The sequence below is a fragment of the Phytophthora ramorum genome (assembly GCF_020800215.1).
Source record: "Phytophthora ramorum isolate Pr-102 chromosome Unknown Phyram_PR-102_s0002, whole genome shotgun sequence".
NCBI classification, from domain to species: domain Eukaryota; phylum Oomycota; class Peronosporomycetes; order Peronosporales; family Peronosporaceae; genus Phytophthora; species Phytophthora ramorum.
The window spans coordinates 3,912,958-3,926,550 of record NW_027150648.1 but is presented as its reverse complement, the minus strand read 5'-3'; the positions used below and the strand labels follow the sequence as shown (position 1 = coordinate 3,926,550).

Genomic DNA, 13,593 nt, shown 5'->3' with positions numbered 1-13,593 from the left:
AGGTTAATTAAAACTGCACAGGCCTCTCACAGCTCACTTTCTCTGTCTAGCTGGGCGCCCAACGCCACCGCTTTTCCGAAAGCTGAACATTCTCGAGGACTCCTCGTTCAGCAGATATGTCACGCCCGGCGATGGTCAAGGCATATTGTGGTACCAATTCTGCAAACTCAAAAGTCTCGACCTTGATGGGACTCGAACCCACAACCCCCTGATTAGAAGTCAGATGCGCTATCCATTGCGCCACAAGGTCTTGGCGTTCGCTTGCTAGCTAGCCAGCTAATTCAATGGCAAACTCAGCGACATTCGCAAGGACAACAGTGGCCCAGAAACTACAATGTATCGAGCAAAGCTGGAAGGTGCAAGTTGTCTATTTATCTATACCGCTGGCTGCAACACCAATATGCTTTCCGAGGTTATCTGCGAAAGTCATGGATCTACTCGACGCCATCCGTCTGTCGGAATCGCTTGAGAATTCCCATGAAGAACGCCTTGCGGTTATTCACGCGGTCGCTGACACATCGGTTGTACTCTTCGAGCGCCGTCTTGGCCGTCTCGTAGTCGAACCACGACAAAAAGTCAATCATGCGGTCGTCCACGTCGTCCTGCTGGAGCTTGTACTCGGGTCCGTCAATGTGTTTCTGGATCAGCGCCTTGGTCTTCTCCACCTGGACGTTGCTCTGCTTCTTGCGCAACGAGTCGATCTTGTTGCGTCGGTTCTCCGACTTGTTGCCGCCGCCACTGGCCGTCATCTCCACGTTAATCCGACGGCCCTGCAGCAGCGTGTGGTGGCGCGAGAGGGCCGCGCCCAGCGCCTTGCTGTCCTTCACCTCAATGAAGGCTGTGCCCTTGAACTTCTTGGTCTTCTTGTCCGTCAGCATACGCAGCTTGATCTCGCCAGCCTCTGCAAAGTGTTTGCGGACCATCGCCTCCGTCGCGCGGAAAGGCAGCTGGCCCACGAACAGCGTCAAGTGGATGCTCTTGTGGTTGTCGCCTTCCTCGTCCGCAGTCTTTTTCTTCCTCGTCTTCTGCTTCTTCTGCGGCGGGTTCTGCACCTCGACGCCCTCGGCCTTGCGCTTGGCCTGACGCTTCATAAGACGCCGCTGCTGGGCATTCAGTTCGTCAGGTGAAGTTGCCGTGACGACAGGAGGTGCTACGTCAGTCGATCCATCTCCAGCTTCAGCTTTCTGCTTGGCCAGTCGTGCCAGGCGACGACGCTCCTTGGTGTTAAGTTGCTGGTCCTCTCCATCTTGAGATTCGGCCTTGCTAGGCTGCTCAGAGTGCGCAGGCTCGACGGGTTCGGACTGGGCGGTGGCCTCGCCGTTCTGCTGCTGGCGCAGCAGCTTGCGGCGCTGCTTGGCGTTGAGCGTCGCGTCCATCGAGGCGGATGGAGCTGCTGGCTGGAAGTGAACGATTGATTGGCTGGCTGGCGGTGTATAGAAATTAACTGGTGTGGTTGTCATGTAAGCAATCAAGTAGAAATATAGATTGATGTTTGCCACACCAAGAAACACTTCAACCCGACCACCGGAATGAGAGACAAATTACAGTGCTGGGAACTAGGAAATGGTGAGCTGCAGTTATGCTAGCGATGCCGTCCAAATGCTTTGTCGAGGCTAACCACGTAGCATATTTCGCCGTCCACGCTGGAGCTTCTCCGACAGGTCTTCGGTTGTGGCGGTCTTGATTTTCCCCCTCCGCACACGCACGTCGCGAACAGTAAAAAGGCTGCTGGGTGGCATACATCCATGTGTCTTGCAACAGCGCACTAATCACTGCGACTCACAGGCCGCGCAAGGGGTCATCCGTGGGGTACCACATTCGCATTCGGAAAACTAACGTTGGAAGGTACATTTTTTTCAAAAGAGTTCCGACCGTCGAGAACCTCTACCGGTATGCGTTTCTTGATGGCTATGCTTTTCATTCTCAAAGCTTAGCGGTGAGCAGAATGCTGTCAGTGGGAAGCGCTTTTCAAAGTGGCGGATGCAAAAACAAAATGTTGTTGATCTATTGAGCGTGTGCCAGACCTGAACGTATGACACCAATATGGCTACAGTAACGCGTTGCGCTTAGTTATTCGCTGCCTTCTGGGCGCGGTAGGCGGCATCCTTACCCTCGGCGCGGTACTTGGCCTTCTTCTCTGCCTTGTGCACGCTTTCGAACTGCTTCTCCTCCCGCTGCTTGCGCTTCAGGTTCTCAGCGTTGCGCTTGCTCTGACGGTCCTTGCGAGTGGCCTCGCGGTCGCGACGCACGGTGTTCACGCGCAGCATGAAGCCGTACTTCTTCTTCTCCTCCGGCTCCAGCACCACCGCACGCTTGGTCAGGTAGCCCTTGCCAGCCTTCTTCTTGTCCTCCTTAGGCTTGCTGGCGAACGGCAAGTTGGCCTGCAGCTTCTTGGGCACCTTCAGCGCCGAGAACTGACGCTCTGTGCGCATGATGGGCTTGTACAGCGAATCCGGGTTCACGGGCACCGCCAGCTTCTGCTCCTTGCGCAGCTCGTACGTCGTCTTCATGAGCCCCAGAGCGCTCTTCTTCGACGACCCCTTCACGTTGGTGAGGAGCGACGTCACAGGGTTGTATAGCTGCTTCGGCTCGACAGGCACCCACGTACGGCAGAAGACCAGGTCGCTCTTCAGAATCTTGTCCTCGAAAGTAGCACGGAAGTCACCCTTCTCACCGCGCAGCGCCTTCTTGATGCGACCACGCACTCCGCTCACAGTGCGAACGCTGGCGCCCTCGAACTTGGCAACTTCCAGTTCCGTATTGAACATGCCCTTGATGAAGGCCGTGTTCTTGTGGATCTTGCTCGGGGTACCGATCAGCTTCAGCTTCTTCACCACGTTGAACTTGTGGTCCAGCTCCAGCACCACGCCAGTGCCGCTGACACGAAAGCCCTCAGCACTGTTCGACAACGTCTGGAACGCCAAGACACCAGTGTTGGGAGGGCACATGGGGCCGAAGATTGTGGCGTGGCAATGCATGTGCTCCGGCGTGTACTTCAGGTACCGGTGACGCTCGTTTGTGTCTTCGATGGAGTATACGGGCAGACTCTGGAACCGCCGCCAGCCGATAGAGAACACCAGGGGGTCATTGGTCTTCAGAATCTTCCTGTGCCAACGGTGCTTCTTGAAGCGCATCCGCACAAGGCCCAGCGTGTCCTCCATGTTGGGCAGGCCACCAACAACAATCGGATTCTTTGGGTCGTAATAACGCACGAACTCAGCAGGCACACCCGAAAACTCGATGCGGACGTAGAGACCGTTGCGGAAGCCCTCCAGCTGAAGACGCATGTCCTCGCCTTCTTCGCCAAACTCCTCGGCGTTGCGCTGGGCCTGCTCTTCCCGAAGGCGCTTGGCCTCCACCATGACCTCCGTCAGCTCTTCGTCCTCATCGTCCTTGTTCTTCCTCTGGCCGCCAACTTCCACGTCGTCGTCATCCTCGACCGTCTTCTTTGCCGATTTCTGCGCACGGAGGCGCTCGCGGATCTGCTCATCGGTCTCCTCCTGTTCTTCTTCTTCATCTTCACTTCCATCGTTGCTGCTGTCGTCGCTGTTATGAGCTCCCTTGTGGACTTCTCCGGTCTCCAAATCCTCGAACGAACCGTCCATATTGTCGTCGTTCATCGGATCAGCTTGGCCATCATCAACGTCCTCCTCGTCGTCATCGCCGTCGCTCTTCTTGTTAACGCGCTTCCACGATCCAGTCACAAAGCGGTTGCGAATACCCTCGAGCACGTCCGGCATCGTCCAGTCGCTCGCATCATCAGAGCCCAGGTGCAAGCGTGAGCAGTCCATCGCGTTGACAGTGTTGTATTTGTCCGATGCTGACGAGGACTGTCCTGAAGCGTTCGACTTGCGCTTCAACGTAAAAAAGTCGTCGTCGTCATCGCTGTCAGTCTTCTGGGAGCGTTTGTCATTCTTAGTTTCTTCCTCGTTCTCCAGGTCGCGCTCTGTCATGTGAAGCTTCTGCCGCTCGCCATACACGAGCTCCATGAGGTTCACGTCGGCCTGCTCGCGCTCCAGGAAGTTGGCAGCAGCACGCGACACGAGATTGTCCTTCCACCGCAGCTGTGACTGCTCTTCAGTGTTTTCCTCCTCTTCGTCGCTCTCATCATCGTCACTATCGTCGTCGTCGCTAGAATCCGAGCCAGCACCGTCCTTGGCAGTCTCAGGGGCCTCCTCGCCCGCATCGAACACAGCGCGACGGCGGAGACGGCCAGTGCTATCGCGAACGATGGCTTCCTTGGGCTTGCCGACGTTCGGCTGTCCTTCCTCGTCCTCATCGTCGTCGTCATCATCACTGTCGTCGGTCTCCTCTTCATCATCGCTGTCGACTTCGTCAGCACGAATCGCAGCTGTGTTCTTAAACAGCGAAAGACTCGCACCCTTCAGCCTCTCATCGAGACCAACGTCCATCTTCTGCATGCTCTGCACCATCTCCACGCCTTCACCGCCGAGGCCAATGCGCATGCCGCTCCTTCCGCTGGTCTCAACGTCATCCGCGTCCTGCTCATCCGGCATGACATCGCCAGTGTCCGGGTTTGTGTAATTCAGCTGGCTCAGGTTAATGTACATGGCGTCCTTGTCGTACATAATGTTGCCGACATCCGACATGGGCGCGTACAGCAGCGTGTCCTTCTGGGTCAAGTGCTTCTTCTTGGCTGTACCATCCGCGTTCCGCTTGCTCGACGGCACGTTACACGGGTCGGGCATCGCCGTCACGCTGTCCATGTAAAAATCTCCAGCACCTGCAACGTGCATCTTCATGCCGGGCTTCAAGTGTGTTCCACGCAAGTATCCGTACAACGTCACGCGACGGTCCACCATCGGGTTCTGCTGAATGTCATCCGGCGCCGTGACATCCTCAAAGCGATCCGCGAGCATGTACGGATGCGAGTTGCGCCACGTCAACGGCCTAAACTTCATCCTGGAAATATACAGCGACAAATTCTGGATCTCTCCTTTCGGATACTTGTTCGCCGAAATGCCGGAAAAGTAAAAGAGCTTGGCGCCCTGGTAAATCTCCGTCCAGAAGCGTGCCTTGAGGCGTTTCTTGGTCTTGCGGAGACTCTTGTTCTTCTTGAAGCTGTCCAAGTGGGTCAAAATGCCCATGACTTTCGGGAAGCCTGAGACCTGCAGAATGTTTAGAAACTCGAACGTTTCCATTTCAAAGCCGAAACTCGCGTCCACCAATAGCAGCACGAGGTCGGCGATTTTGGCCAAATCAATCATGGCGTTGAGGTCGTTCGGGCACTCGAAGAACGTAATCCGCCGGTCCTTACCACTCACTACCGTCACCGGGCCTTTCACTTCCACCAGGTTGTGGCGCGTGTAGCGCTTCACCAACGAGCGGATCACGGTACTCTTTCCACTACCTGGTGGACCCATGACGACGACGGAGATGGGCGGCGGCAGCTCCTCGGCGCGGTTAAGTTGCGGTACATACTCCTTACGGTGCGCGCGGTCTAAGTTGCGCTGGATGGTCTTGCGGGCGCGGCCAGCCTTGGCCACTCCGAAGGCCTTGGGGTTCTTGCGCTGCTCGGCCAGCGATGGCTGCTCCTTCTTCTGCTTCTCGAAGGCCTTGCGCTTCTGCTTGTTGACCTTGGCACCCGCCTTGGACTTGCGGTGGCCCTTGACGGCGCCAGCGAGCCCGTCCATCGTGACTTGATAAGGAAATGGCACACTGGCAGTTGCGGCTCGGTTTTGGTTGGCTGCGACGAAATGGTGTATATCTACGTAATAGTACGTAATATACGTAAATATGAGTGGTGGACAGGAAGTAGGAGTGCTGGTACGTTGAAGTGACAATGGCTACAATTAGCTTGTGCAGCTAAATGAAGCTGAGTGTGCGATCAGAACGCTAAGCGTGGCAAGGAGGCAAACAGCGCATTGCACACGAACGCTTGGTGGCTGCGATGGGAGGTGCCGCGTCGTCGGCCAAGTACGGGCCGGACAGCACCAAGCTGGTGGTGGACACGCTCAAGAAGCTGCCGTTCATGCAGATGATGGACGACCACTTGCTGCAGGAGCTGGCCAACTGTTTCCAGGTGACCAGGTACGCCAAGGGCGCGACCATCAAGAACGACGCGTCCTCGCGCTTCTTCGTGGTGGCCGAGGGCTCCGTGGACATCAGTACGCTGCTGCACACGCCCAACAGCAAGCAGCTCGTGTCGGAGTTGCTGTGTCAGCGGAAAGCCGGCGACTACATTTCCTACGTCGCGCGAGATCAGTTGGTGGCGCAGATGATGGCCGACGACAGCGACGACGCGCCTCGCAGTGCCAAAGCAGCACGGAAGAAGCTGGCGGTGCTGCTAGAACTCAATCGAACCACAGCAGATCCCTTCGTCGGCTGCACGCTGCTGAAGCTCAACTTTGACAAGTTTACCAAGCTTAGGTCCCGGTTGACGGTGCACTCCGTTGGTATGAAAAACACGGCTCGATTCTCAGGGGGCAAGAAGGGGAAAGGCGGCATGGGCGCCATGACGGCTCCGGAGAAGCTGCACTTGATGGGGTCCATCGTTGAGTCGGAGGTGGTGAATTACCTGGTGGAGATCCCGTTCTTGGAGAGAGTCGAGATGACGCGCCTCGTGATGCTCGCCAACATGTGCTCGTACCTGTATGTGAGGCGAGGCGAGTCTGTGTGTGTGGAAGGCGAAATAGGCGATCGATTCTTTGTTTGCATTAAAGGGAGCTTGCAGGCTACTCTACAAGTCTCACTTAACGCAGCTCAGCAAACATTTACCGCCCTGACCCCGGGGATGGAGACGCAGCGCAGAACAACTATCATAGCACTTCAGGAAAACGTTGCTGGAGTTTTCGGTGACAAGAAAATCCAAGCTCTGAAGCGTATGGGCACCGGGTCATACTTTGGAGAGATCTCCCTGGTGTTTAAAATTCCGCGCGTGTGTAGTATCACTGCTCTGGACGATGCGTTGCTGGTGTATGTCGACCGTACTGCCTTCTGCAACTTCCTCAAGGTCGCTCCCGACGCTGCTGTGGTATTACTCGAGCATGTGCGACTCAACTTCCTCGATACGCTCATCAAACAAGGATGTGCTTTTCTGAACGCGATCCCTCCCCTCAAACTGCAGGAACTGAGCTACATGAGCGAGATTGTAGACTACGAATACGACACGATGATAATGCGGCGTGGCGACCAGCATACAGCCTTTTACTTGCTTTTACGCGGCGTTGTGGAGATCGACTACGGTGAGACCAGCACCATGGCGGAGACTGAAAACGAAGATGGTATCGGAGAGAATCAAAATGTTCCTCAGAGTGGACGGGTGTTGGTACGTCCAGGAGGATATTTCGGCCAAGAAGCTCTGCTATTGAATTCAGAATCCTTGGTAAATGTCCGGTGTTTGGATCATTGCTTGGCGCTAAAACTAATGCCGGAGAACTTCCACGAGTTCTTCTCAACTTTACCGGAACTGTACGCCGAGTTTTGCATCAAGTGTCTGCGTGAAAAAGCCCGCCCAGAGCACATAATGCAGCACTACGACGGTCACAAGCTGTGGGCGGCAGACTGTCTCACTCGATTTCGGCATCACGAAGTCGCCCTCTTTGAGTATATTGAGGACTTCAAGTGGGAAGCTGACATTTCAGAGGATCGCATCCACGAGCGAGCACTAGTTATTTATCTCAAGTTTTTGGCGGATACAGCGACAACTCCAGTGAATATTTCGACCGCTGTTCTTGCCGCAGTGGAGGCTGAGTTGTCGTCCGATGGTGTGGGGCGCGACGTGTTTGCTGCAGTCCGAGAGGAGATTCTTAATGGAATGGACGACGAAGCCTTTCTCGTCTTCAAGACCTCGCACATTTTCCAGGAGTTTTTGGCTGTATTGCATTGCCCGCAAGCAGTGTTTGAATCACTCACCCCAGAGCTGGAAGAGTTGCTGAGTATGCGTTCCCCTCCCTCTCTGGCCGTGAGGAGGTTTACAGCGCAACACGGGGCTCACAACGTTGAAAACAATGTCCCGGTCCCCAAACGAGCATTTGGATCAGGGGGTCTTGGAGGTGGTGACCGGTTTCGACGAAATTCTGCAACGGTGTTTGCTGTAGCGAATTCGATGAGCACAGCAGATGACATGTTTGCACCGCTCGGTGCCCACTCTCGGCGAAAAACGAAAGCAGGGGGAGGCGCTTCCAGGAAGCTGTCGACGTCATTTGTATTCTGAATAACCATGTTGTCAATAGCATTTTGCTCGGTTACTACACAATTGGCGCATGACTTACTGTGATCCTGGTTCTAGCCAAGTCAAGATCAAACAAGCGCGCTGGTTTCAAAATATCATGATAATTGATTCGTGCAATTGTTCTGCTGCTGCTGATGCCAATCTCCTCCACATATTTGCCTGTTGCCCCGCTCGGGGCAACTCGAATACCATATCCTCTTTATGTACCCATTCAATAAATTAATGCAGCCATTCGTACTTAGCACAGTGCAACGCGCTCCAATCACCACTTTGTCAAAAACCTGTCAACAATGGACACCAAAATGGAGGTGTTGATGCGGCCTGCGGGCGCCCCTCGAGGCCCGCCGCGCGTCATCGCCAACTCGTCCATGACCATGAGCTTCTCCCTGCCAGCCTCATTCCTCCAGACGCGCGTGGCACAGTCTGTAGCCTCCACAATTGAGACGTCAAAAAGTGTCGAAAATGTGGACAATGCCGATAATGATTCCTGGGAAGAGCGCGACTGGGAGGCGGAAGGCCCGCCGAGAAATGTCAAAAAGGAAGAATTGACATTGGACGCCGACGACTGGGAGCAGGAGACGCCCGAGCTACCAGACGACTTCCCCAGACTCATCGTCAACCTCACGCGCGTGCAGCGCCACCACTTCCCGTCCTCAGAGGAGGAGGAGTTCGACATGATGGAGGTCTTCCACCGTGTCAAAAATACAATTCACGAGCACTACTCCCAACTGGCAGAAGTGCTCTTTGAACAGAGTAAGTGGGTGAAACTAGCTGCTTTTTAGGTGTCCTAGTGATTATTGACCATTATTCTTCATGTTTGACAGGGTCGTGCTTCCACTGCACGTACGGATCTTCGCGTGCCATGATGGACGGACTGCATGCGGCGCACCCGGAGGACTTTTTCGCCATGGTGGACTACCCTACCACAATTGATGACGTTCCGTTGCATGAGTATCTGCACACACTGTCGTCCTCGTCCAAGTGGAAAAGTGTCGACTATTTGAAGGACTGTTTGCGGCGGTGCTCTCGAGATATTAAGTGGAAGAAGGACATTGTTACAGAGCTGGAGGTGCTGGCGGAACAGGAATTTGCGCAGTACGAGGAGCAGCAGCAACAACTTAGTGACGAGATTGACGAGGTACGTGGTTTTTGGTGTTCGACGGTTAAAATCGTGGATTTTTATTGAAATGGTCCTGATGTTTTATTTCTGTGTGTGTGACCAGCTTACTCGTCTGCGCGACTCATTCCGCGAAAAGCTAGAGAAGATGGCGAGCAAAGAGGGCAAAGTGAATGGACAGTATCTGATGCTACGCAAGCTGGAGGATATCGAGAACCGGTTAGTGGCGCTCTTGGATGATTATCTGAAAGACCCGGAGCTGGAGGAAGAGGAATGCTACAGTGCGTTTGGCAACCCAGGTGGAGAAGCAGGCGTGAGCACGGGTATGAATGTTCTGGACATGGTAATCGCCATGGTCTTTGGTCGCTTGCCGCGCGATTTCAGTCAGCAGTTCACGACGGAGGAGCATTTCCAGATGCTATTCGATCACCATATTCACATTTTGCGTCTGTGGAAGAAGGACTTTGGTCGACTGCCCCCTAAGACACGAGTAGCAGCTCCGAAAGCTAATGGTTCAGATGCAGATAGTGTTCATGAGTCACCCGGGGAAGGATGTGATGTTTCGGACGTTTCTGACGAGGATGACATGGAGGTACAAGCTGAAGCCTTTTCCTCGTATTGCCGGGTGGATAGTGGGGACGCTGGAGGCTCAGACGAAGCGACATACGTTGGATTAGACGACGATTGGGAGAGTATCAGTGTCAATGAGCGAACAGACAAAGAAGCCCGTCACGACAACGATTCAGATGGGTATGGTGCCGATTTCGACAGTGACGAAAGCGAGGACGAGGACGAAGCGGCTGCAGCTCAAGCTCCGGTGCAGAAGGTGGAAGAATCAAAGTCTACTGCACCTACCCGACCACGCCGGAGACGCGCCAAGCACACACGGCGCTCGAAGAGATTTCAAAAGTCAATGGTGGAAAGGCCTGGGAGCGTCAACGAGCCTGATGCTGCGCCGTTCCAGCCGTTTGCCTGCACTGGTGCCGTTGGTCTGCTCCGCCTTGCAAAGGAAAACGAAATGTTTTGAATAATCTAGAGCAATTGAAGGGGAGGAGAGTTGTACACTTGAAATTGCGTCCGCTTGGGATCTGCTGGCTAGGGCGCATTGCTATCGATTATTTGGCAAACCACAACGTATACAGCGAGCGTATCCAGACGCTGAGCAGTTGGTGCACAGCCTGCCTGCACTGAAAACGAAGGTTGCCCATGTATTGTCACCAACTGCGTCTATGTCCGCTTTGTGGTCACCATCTAGGCCGATAGTTTGGGTTGACCTGGTGAACCCAAGTCGGAGTTTCATTCAAAACGAAACTCCGTTAGTGCGCTCCGTTCCTCACTTCCCAATTTGCCGCCATGGACTTCGTGGAGACGGAGGGCGCCGTGTATTTTTACGGACTGCGCGACTCGAAGTTCGGCTTTCTGAGCAATTTCCACCCGTGCGAGTTCACGGACGCACAAGGTCGGCGATTCTTCTCCAGTGAGCAGTATTTTATGAAGCGGAAGCAGGAGACGTTCGACCCGCACAACGAAAAGCTGGCTGTCGCTATCCTGCGAGCAAAGTCGCCACCTGTCGCGAAGAAACTGGGACGCCAGGTCAAAAACTACGACGACGAGGTGTGGAGCGAGCACCGGTACGAAGTGATGCTGGAGGCGCTGAAGCTCAAGTTTTCGTTTGATGAAGCACTAGCCGCTAAACTTCTAGCGACACGTGGTAAGAATCTGTACGAGGCCTCGCGTCGTGATGCAATCTGGGGCATTGGTCTCGGCGTGGCCACCATCGCTAAAATGTTTCGAGAGAGCAAGTCGTTCCGAGGTACAGGCGACGTGGACGCTGAGACGCAATCAATGTGCTTTGGCAAGAATATGCTGGGTAATGCGCTGATGGAAACGCGAGCCTGGTTGGAGCCACAAGAGTAATACGCTAGTTAGTAGAAACCCGTGAAATTGAGATGAAGATTTTGCGATGGTCTGAACAGTGAGGTTTGCATAACGTAGGTGTATTCTTTAGCAATACCTGAAACAATTTATGAATGTAACAACAGCGTAGATTGATACAAAAATGTATACCAGCGTTCTCGTTCAGAAGAAGGACTCAGCTTAGTTGCTGGTGTGGAACCTGATGCCTCCGGTGGAAAAGTACTGTTGGAACCACTGGGTGTAGCGGTGGTAGACAGCGATCGCTTTCCCGGTACTAGAAAGGGGGTCAACCTTCAGAATATTCTTTGCCACGTAGCCCGGTGCTCGTCCTGTGACGAACCACAGAGCGAACTGCGTTTCCTCTTTCTGGCTGACCAACTGCTTGTTGCTCAGAACCTTCTGCAACTTCGGAATGAGCTTCTCGGCCGCCGCGGTTCCGGGCATCACTCGCTCTTCCTCGTCGGCCTCCTCCTCGGCGATCGTCGTCTCCGATCGCAAGAACCGCTTGGCTGCACCATCATTTCCTTCAGCGGCGAGTGGAATAACCCAGGCCGGGGTCTCAGGTACGGCCATCTTCGACTGTTCGATCTCCGTAGCGGCATCGGTGGAGGCAAGAAGAGCGGCGACGGCCAGCAGAACAACTTGGTAGCCGCGCATGACAGTCGGAATGGATGTTCTTGAGCACTTGAGTGGGTAGTGGCGAGCAGATTGCAAACTGATTGCCAAGAACTCGACACCAACGCGTAAATGTGAGAGGAGGACAAATCTCTAGATAACGTTTTGCTGGTGATCATTACAGACAGAAGGGAAGAAGGGAGTGGCCGGTTGCTAGCACGCTTGCTTGAAGGAGGTTCGTCTGGCTATCGCAAATGGGAACGCGATCTGTTTCTCAAGCTCTGGTCCTTCTCAGACACGGAGAACTTTCATGCACAACTAGCCGAATTGTACCCTCAGCGCTTTCGGCTTCAAAGGTTTCTTGTGCAAGATTTGCATTCTTATATGTAGTAGTAGTGGGGATGGTCCGGCCGACGTGGGGACAAGGCTTCTTTACGGTACAGCATACATGTTACACTGTAGTTTGGAAGACGCAGATCCCCACGGCGACAATTCCTGTGGTCTGCAGTGCAGGGTTGCTAAAGCGCCGGAGGCAGTGCATGCCAGTGATGAATTATCGCTGATGACACTATCCTATCCCAGGATGAGAGTCCATCTCCCAAGCAAGAAATCGTTGAATACACCGGACAAACGCGCTCTTGCTTGCTGGGTCGTTGTAAGGAATGCCGATTTTCGATAGAGGCCTATATGCTGAATTCGAGTGTAGTGGTCCTATGCTAACTTTTGTCTGCTGCGTAATCAAAGGGTAAATACATGCGAGTTTCCTGCATTCGGTCACTATGGAAGTCCAAGTACATATCTGTATCTCCCGCTCGTCCGGATATCGATCACTTCAAAAGTGAATTTTGCGCTCGGGAAACGTGATCCGCGAGTGTGATGGGAAGACAAGAAACCGGCGCACGAGTAGTCTGCTGCAGCCTAGATTTTACTACTACCGGTAGTAGTATTATTTGTACCCGGTATGCCTGGATGAGCTTCTTATAGTTTCCGTGCGATCTGCCATAAATTGAGGAGAAAAGTTTCGAGCAGCATTCGTGCGTGGGACTCTTTGCACGATAGTGTACTAAATAAAGATTGCGTCCGCATGAATCGTTCTCGTTGCTTCTATCACGATTCCTCTCCCAGTGAACCGCAGCCTGTGGTTTTGCACCATCCTTCGTGGCAAAATGTAATGCCAAAACTTTTCTGTTTGGGATAGCCGAGAGGAAATTAGTGCAGGACGGCAGGACTTGATCACAGGGTCAAGCTTTAATAAAGTCCTGCTAACGCACTTGGCCAGGTGACGCCAATCTTGGACGATGATCACAGTCGTAGCTTTCCGATCTCGAAGTAGATCCTGACTCGGAGGGATGCTCCGCAGCTGTGAACTGGGCAGCAGTGCAAGGAACGAAGACCCCAGCTCTCTAGCCAAATGATCGGCAAAGTCTTCACTGCCGCAATAGATGCACCTACATGCAAGCCAAGCGCAAGTAACACATTCTGTGCGCTGCCAGATCGAATTCTAAGCTGTATTATCTACGCACAGAGTTCCGCTACCTCACATCATGGACAGGATGCGTACCGAGAAGTTATCTCTTGGTTGGCCAGAGTCTGGGCTGGGATCCTCCTCCTCTGCCGAGCACATGCATATTTTCTAGTCAATGTAGTATTCCCTAGCTACATGTATAGCACTCCAAACCGTCACGGCACGATGATGCTTCGCTCATAACCCACCTACTAATTGCCATGCACTTTCCTGACTCGTCTCGCA

At 53.8% G+C, this 13,593-nt stretch overlaps 6 protein-coding genes across 6 annotated transcripts; 3 read left to right on the top strand and 3 right to left on the bottom strand.

The window, feature by feature from the left end:
• Window positions 1–434: 434 nt before the first annotated feature.
• KRP23_2696 (putative RNA-binding protein) lies at window positions 435–1,376 on the bottom strand (the record flags this gene model as incomplete). Its single annotated transcript, XM_067887463.1, has 1 exon — window positions 435–1,376. One exon carries the CDS (start codon window positions 1,374–1,376, stop codon window positions 435–437), a length of 942 nt encoding a protein of 313 aa, XP_067750047.1.
• A 690-nt stretch (window positions 1,377–2,066) lies between these two features.
• Window positions 2,067–5,654, bottom strand: KRP23_2695 (Ribosome biogenesis protein bms1; the record flags this gene model as incomplete). Its single annotated transcript, XM_067887462.1, has 1 exon — window positions 2,067–5,654. The coding sequence occupies one exon, from the start codon at window positions 5,652–5,654 to the stop codon at window positions 2,067–2,069; it is 3,588 nt and encodes a 1,195-aa protein (XP_067750046.1).
• A 257-nt stretch (window positions 5,655–5,911) lies between these two features.
• KRP23_2694 (cGMP-dependent protein kinase egl-4) lies at window positions 5,912–8,176 on the top strand (the record flags this gene model as incomplete). The annotated part of the gene is made up of 1 exon (XM_067887461.1): window positions 5,912–8,176. One exon carries the CDS (start codon window positions 5,912–5,914, stop codon window positions 8,174–8,176), a length of 2,265 nt encoding a protein of 754 aa, XP_067750045.1.
• A 308-nt stretch (window positions 8,177–8,484) lies between these two features.
• Window positions 8,485–10,338, top strand: KRP23_2693 (uncharacterized protein; the record flags this gene model as incomplete). Its single annotated transcript, XM_067887460.1, has 3 exons — window positions 8,485–8,947; window positions 9,019–9,332; window positions 9,418–10,338. 3 exons carry the CDS (start codon window positions 8,485–8,487, stop codon window positions 10,336–10,338), a joined length of 1,698 nt encoding a protein of 565 aa, XP_067750044.1.
• A 326-nt stretch (window positions 10,339–10,664) lies between these two features.
• KRP23_2692 (N-glycosidase R617) lies at window positions 10,665–11,228 on the top strand (the record flags this gene model as incomplete). Its single annotated transcript, XM_067887459.1, has 1 exon — window positions 10,665–11,228. The coding sequence occupies one exon, from the start codon at window positions 10,665–10,667 to the stop codon at window positions 11,226–11,228; it is 564 nt and encodes a 187-aa protein (XP_067750043.1).
• Window positions 11,229–11,408: 180 nt separating this feature from the next.
• Window positions 11,409–11,885, bottom strand: KRP23_2691 (uncharacterized protein; the record flags this gene model as incomplete). The annotated part of the gene is made up of 1 exon (XM_067887457.1): window positions 11,409–11,885. The coding sequence occupies one exon, from the start codon at window positions 11,883–11,885 to the stop codon at window positions 11,409–11,411; it is 477 nt and encodes a 158-aa protein (XP_067750042.1).
• Window positions 11,886–13,593: the final 1,708 nt, after the last annotated feature.